The 6,474-nt window shown below is 36.3% G+C and overlaps 1 protein-coding gene across 1 annotated transcript; it reads right to left on the minus strand.

The window, feature by feature from the left end:
- Positions 1–267: 267 nt before the first annotated feature.
- On the minus strand, positions 268–5,480 carry LSMEM1 (leucine rich single-pass membrane protein 1). The gene is made up of 3 exons (XM_054280812.1): positions 5,348–5,480; positions 2,188–2,325; positions 268–455 (listed from the first exon to the last, which is right to left on the minus strand). Exons 1-3 carry the CDS (start codon positions 5,472–5,474, stop codon positions 268–270), a joined length of 453 nt encoding a protein of 150 aa, XP_054136787.1. The 5' UTR covers positions 5,475–5,480.
- Between the last annotated feature and the right edge of the window lie 994 nt (positions 5,481–6,474).

Genomic DNA, 6,474 nt, shown 5'->3' on the forward strand with positions numbered 1-6,474 from the left:
GAAACTAGGCCCTCACCCCTGTGATTTACAATGCACAGGGAATCTGGAAATTTTGCCCAGACTGACAATCCGTTGTTTATTGTGAATCCTATGGGCTTACTATTACAAATCTATGTCCACATAAAACCGGGTAAAATACTAATTGCTAATATTTTTCATTCAGCTGGCTTTTCCAGCAATGTTTCAGCAGCCATGGTTCAGCAGCCTGTGTGCCATATGTGAACATATCTGAGTTATGAATATGCTGAATTTCTTTCCAAAGAAGATTTATTCTCCAGGGACTTTGAGCTCAGCATGGGTAAAGAAGTAAGCATGAAGATCAGAAGGCTTTTCCTTAATTCTGGATTGATTCAGATGCTTTAATATAATATTGTTAAGTTTCTTCAGCTCTTCTATGTTCTTCTTTTCAGATAGTAGTCTGCTTGATATTTGGTCCACCTCATTTCTAGTTTGAACTTGAAAAGGAGAATGTATCACATTAAATTGGCAACATTTAAGTCAAAAGCATCACTACCCTCACTTGTATTCTTGTGAGACTTTGAAAGGAATTATGATGACTAAAAATTTTAAACAGGAAAACAACTACAAAACCCAATAATAAGAAGTTATATATATGGTGGGCTTACCTGCTCGCTGCATTCTTTTTTGCTTATTTGCTGGATTCTTCTTTTAGTTTAGTGCAGAGTAATAAAATTATATATGGCTCAGATAATTTTTGCAGTTTTCAGGAGCATATCCATTAGCATCAACAGGGAAATTTCTCATTTTGGGGCTCAAGACCCAATTTGTGGCATGTATGTGCATCTATTTTATCTTAAATAAAATAAAAATTCTTGCAAATACTGGCATTTCGAGGCCAACCTCCTCTGTCATGCCAATATGCACTCTTGGAGCTATTTTTATTTTGGCCTTCTGAAGTTAAAAAATTTACCCATGGGCTTTGAAGCTTAAGTGCAATAGTAGCAAGGCTAAATGAATCTATGCATGCGGTTTGCAAACATCTCAGATTATAGAACACGCTATATCTTTATTTATCTAATAAAACATTGTAACATAAACTGAAACACCACTGGAAATCAGTTTCAAAAACCCAGGCCTCCACCAATCTGAGTGGAAGCAAACTGCTTTAATTTTTTAAGAAATTTTTTTCATTTTAGTTTATAATTTTTCCACTAGAGAAACCCAGTACTACTTTTTTTATACCAAGGCTCTACTTTTAGCAGCTTCATGTTAAATAAATCTGAAATTCAAGTATGAGATATTTCAATTAGGCTTTTACAATCATGTTACTTAAAATCTGCTTTATGTTCTTTACTTGTCTGATATTCCTTTGAGAGCCTGTAAAAAAATTTAGTCAAGGGTTAAGATTTCCTGGCCTAAAAGAAAAATCAGGATTTTCACTATGTTTCAGCAAATTCCCTACTACAGGATATAAGAAATCTTGATTTCATATGGATTCCAACTCTTTCAAAATAGTCTTGTAAATTGAAATAATGCACCTCAGATTCTATTCAATATTACTAGCTCAGAAAACCCCAAGATGAGAAGGGTTCCATTAACCAGCCACGTCTTCAGCTAAACCTGCCTGATCAGCCCTAAAAAACTGGAACAGTGATTGTGTCTATAGACCCAATGCTACATGCAAATCTTGATAAATATCTAATTATTTTTCTTATGCTTAAGACTTTCTTAGTTAGTTCCAAATCAATTTCCAGGCAGTACTTTGATGACAAAGGGTCAGGTCTTCCTTCAGGTAGCCTGATTTAAGTGTTAGCCTGGGTGGAATTCCAGTTTCAGTGGAATGACCCCAATACTGAGTTTTATCTGGAAAGGAATGGGAGGCACACTGCCAAAGTATCTCACTGCCTTACAATTACCTTTAAATTTTAATTTCATTTCCAGCCAGCATTTTTAGCAAGACAGTACAATGCTGCTGAGATAAATTCTTCACAGCTGTTGAAGCTCACAAATCCTTAGCACTAAGAATAAAATCGTGCCTTTTAGCCCTGAGAGCGTGTTGTTTGCCTGTGCTTCTGCCCCAGGACCACGACCCAGTGCCCAGAACCAGCCAAGGCCTTTGACCATGCAAACAGGAGCAGCATGTGACAGGGTAGCATGACACATTTCAGCAAAGTTGTTTTCCCAATTGGCTCTACCTTTTCAAGAATTACTCTTTGGTTTACTTACATATTAAGAATATTACAAATGAAACAAGCACCAAACTGACGGTCAGAGTAAGAACAAAGGTGACGAAGAACAAACGCTGGTTTCCTGCGTTGCTCCCTGCCATACTTTCTCCAGCAGCACCAGTGTTGTCTTCCTGGTCTGTTAAGAGATGGCAAACCATTTGGTGATACAGCTTTTTAAGGTTGGTTAGGGTAAGCATGACAAAATGCTTCTGGTATTTGAAATGATGCAGAATACATCGTATATTTGGCCAACAGGTTTTATTCCACGATATTTCACGAAAGGGGAAGAAATTAGCTTTAACTCAGCTCGAATTTGGAAATGTAAAAAATTATACGTATATCTGTTACAGCTGTTAGAATACATTCAACCAAAATGTTTCTGTGTTGAAATACAGTGTTTTGTTGAAGTTGACTTGTTTTACAGTTCAGAGTTTTACAGCTGTTTTACATGTACAAAGGTTGCAATGAAGTTTTCATCAGGCAGATTTGTAAGGGTTTGATTGGATTTAACCTTTTCAAAAGGGAAGAAAGCGAAATTCATATTGAAAACCAAGGTACAGATTCATCATACACATTCATCCTCTAGATATGCTTCTTTTTCTGTTTAATGAGAAGTATCCCTGGGATTATTAATCTCCCAAAGTAAACACCCCAGTTAAGCCCCTAATGTTGGATAGAATTTAGGTGTTTCCAATGTTCTTTCATCTTTAGGATCTGTGGGTTTCATTCCAGTAAAGAATGAGGCACCAATCCTCCCAATTGTCAGGAATGGAACAGACTCTCACATAGACTACAGATGTTGTCCTTAGAGCACAGGAAGGATGAGGGGAAAAAGAAAGGCACTTTCAGTGCTCACCTTGAATCAGCTCAACAAGCCAGTTCGTTGCTTTTGAATGTGTTGCATATATAGGGAAATTCAGTAGTTTCTCTCATAGAAACAGTTGCAATCAATGGGAGGTGGCAGTAAGCCCCAAAGATAACAAGTCAAGTGAACGCCATGAGGAAATTCATGTGAATGTAAAAAAATTACACTTGAGCCATATTTGTTGAATCTTAAGTTTGTACACCACTGTAATAACTTACAAAGATTTGGGTTTATTTTCTATTTTGGAGGGAGGAGAAAACTAATGAAATTTCACTTTGGTGTCAGTCTCATACATATCAAAATTACATGCAAATTACTGTAATTTATCCTTCTGTAATTGCTCTCTTGCCATTCTGAAAGGGAGAGTAGTGTGTGCATCTGTGAAAAATGTATTTCTAGGTCACGTTCTTGTTTTAGCTGGTAGAAATCTCTGAGGTCTTTGCAACTGAGTTTGTAGTAATAAAGCTGAGGAAAGGCTGCCTATGCCATTACAGGACTTTAATAATGACTCTACCTAGGGCTGAGCAATTCACTGAGCTGGTAGGTTTCTGGGAATATTTCTGTTTTTCTTTATTTTGTGTTTAACACTCTCCTGTCTGTGAGTAAAATGAAATACTTTCATATTTCTCCTTTCAGGTTCTATTCTTATTAATCTTAGCATTCATAACAAATGCACCATAAAATAAGTGTCTGCACCAATATTGCTTTCTAATCAGAATAATAGGGATGGGCAGGGCCTGCTTTTGCTGCCTGCCAAGCATCCTAAGTTATCAATAGTGGTCTCAAAAGGGGTCTGAGCTAGCTCTGCCTAATGAATACTTCTTATTGTTTCATCAGGCTGAATGTGCCAGGCTACAGTGTTGTGAGGAATTGGTGAGCACACATTCTTGTCAAACTGCAAGCAGTGGGAACATTTTATCACCTAAAACATAAAATTACTGCATGGCTCCTACCGAAGAAACTAAACAGCATATTAATTTCAAACAGCTTTGGATATGTCTCTGATTTTCTGGCAAGAGAACCAGAGTTTTATGCGGCTGGGTAAGTTAGCTGACAGGATGAGATATCTACAGACTTTCTAAGCTTAAAAGTTACATTAGAAGAATAATCTTAGAAGGAACCGAAGGATCTTACAAATTTATTAATAAAATACTTATTAAGCTACCATTTTTTACTGCTGAAATGTAGGGAGGGGCACGCATGTGATTATTCCAGAGAATCACATATGTTCCCACAGAACCTTGTATATTTACCCTAAAAGTAAATAATACTGTCCAATAAAATTGCAAAAGAAAGCAAAACAGTCACACTGAAAGGAGTTTCTTAAAATTAAAATTTATATATGCCATTGTCTCATCTTCCATGTGTAGAAGTGACAATATCAAGTTAATCTGTTTATGAGAAATTAGTGCTTTATGTCTAAAATATTTGCATTAAATGCGGAAACCAGCACCACTCAGCTAGTTGGATTAGGAAAAGTTGGGGGACTTGGAAACAGAAGTAATGAGAAAATATTTAAGACCCATAATTAGAAGCATGATTAAATCATGGCCACATTTTAACATGGCTGCTGCTCTATAAATTTCTTCACTCAAATTTGCCATTACAATAAGGGAAATAAAAGCAGACTCAAATATTGTTATGTGGAATGTTGCTGATGAGCTCCAGGTTTTAAGATATTTTCATGTCACAAAGAACTCAAATTGTAGCTATCACTGGGTGAAAATATTCTTGTTGCTGTGAGAAATGAAAGACAAAAGCCTTATTAAACCAGTAGAAATGTGAGAGCCATAACAGAAACTGTGAGTAAAGAAAGTTCAGAAAGTAAAATGCTTTAAGGTTTCACAGGATATTTCAGGTAACTGGCTTGAGTTCTTAGGAGATGAATCTTAAAGGAATGAGCAGAAATTCTCAGGTGTTTCTATTGCCATGTATGAATTTTAGTGCTTGGGAAGAGCTATGATGCTATTTATATAGTAGGTGTATATTGGGCATCACTAGACACATTATTCTGCAAGAGATAACCTCATAAATCCCAACTGAAATAGAAGATAAGATCAGGTTTGAAAGCAAATCCCTATCCAAATGCAAGGATTTTCAGGAACCTAAAGCTGAAATACTCAGCTAAATCATTGTCTGACCTGTCTAAATTATGCCATTTTCAATCTTTGCCTTTTCCCACATTTTTCAGTACAGAGCTTGGCATACCTGTTGGCCTATTAGGCTGTTGACATCAGTGACACACAATATGGATTGCATGTACAGAAATCCACAGATCACCTATCATACATACCCAGTGAATGTTGAGACTCAGCTGGACAAACATTTAGCTTGTTTAGGTTGTTTAGGGAATCAACTACATAAAGTTTTCCTTCTTCATGAGTATCAGGCAGGTTAAATTCCAAGGAAGGCCTCTCCATTGTTTCTAAAAGAAACAATAATTTAAAAGGTAAATGAACACATGGCTGTGGGAAATAACTTGTAACAGCTGGTATCCTTTTCTAAAGAAATATTGAGCAGCCTAAACGATCCCTAAAATACAGAGACTTGAAGGACTAGCACACTTACTAGATCTTGAAGGCAGGGACAACTCAATACATAGCACTTATTTATTCTTGGAAATCTTCAATAATTAAAACATTTCATTTTTGCATTGTATTTGTTCACATACATATGTGTATGGGGAAAGAGAGAGAAAGAAAAGTCAATTTGACTGGCTCCAGCATTGATTTGAATGGTACCTATTTAGTGTATTATCCTTTGATTTGGTGAGTACTTGGTAAGAGGAGGTGTAAGATCCTGACCACAGGGAAAGCCAAACCTTCACTAACACTTCCAGGAAAGATGTCACTCAGGTCCTCTTCTTTCAGCATCAAGTAATTGAGACATAAAACAGGGAAAGCAGGGATGAATGTAGGAGATAAGCAACAAGAATATGTGTGTGTTTATACATCTTAGAATATCACTGTGAAGAAAGTTTATATACCTTAGAATATCACTATTAGCTGTGAAAAAATATAGTCTACTTCACACTTTTGGACAAATTTTAAAAGCTTTTTCTTCAGACTGGTAGCCCTTGCTTTAAAAAAGGCACTGGATGAAGTTCAATTAGTAAAAGCAATTTCTCTGCAGAGTCTGGGTGCATGAACGCAGTGAATGATTCTTAACATAAATACAGTTTTGAAAGAAAATTATATATAGAAAAAAAGCAATACCTAGGGAGGCGGCTTCTATGTATTGCATATTATTCCTTATCAGTCTTTTGCTTTTCTTTACACTACTGTGATTGCAAAAATGTCTTCCAGAAACAACCTACACTTCTAGCCATAAGGAGATGCAGGCATTCTAAGTGGGCATGTTTGTCTACAATTGTCACTGAAAACTCCCTCTGTAATTATTAAAGAAAAATATATTCCTCCA

This window comes from Melozone crissalis, unplaced genomic scaffold, assembly GCF_028551555.1.
Source record: "Melozone crissalis strain CALT ecotype California unplaced genomic scaffold, PUWL_Pcris_2 ptg000004l_1, whole genome shotgun sequence".
Taxonomy (NCBI): Eukaryota; Metazoa; Chordata; class Aves; order Passeriformes; family Passerellidae; genus Melozone; species Melozone crissalis.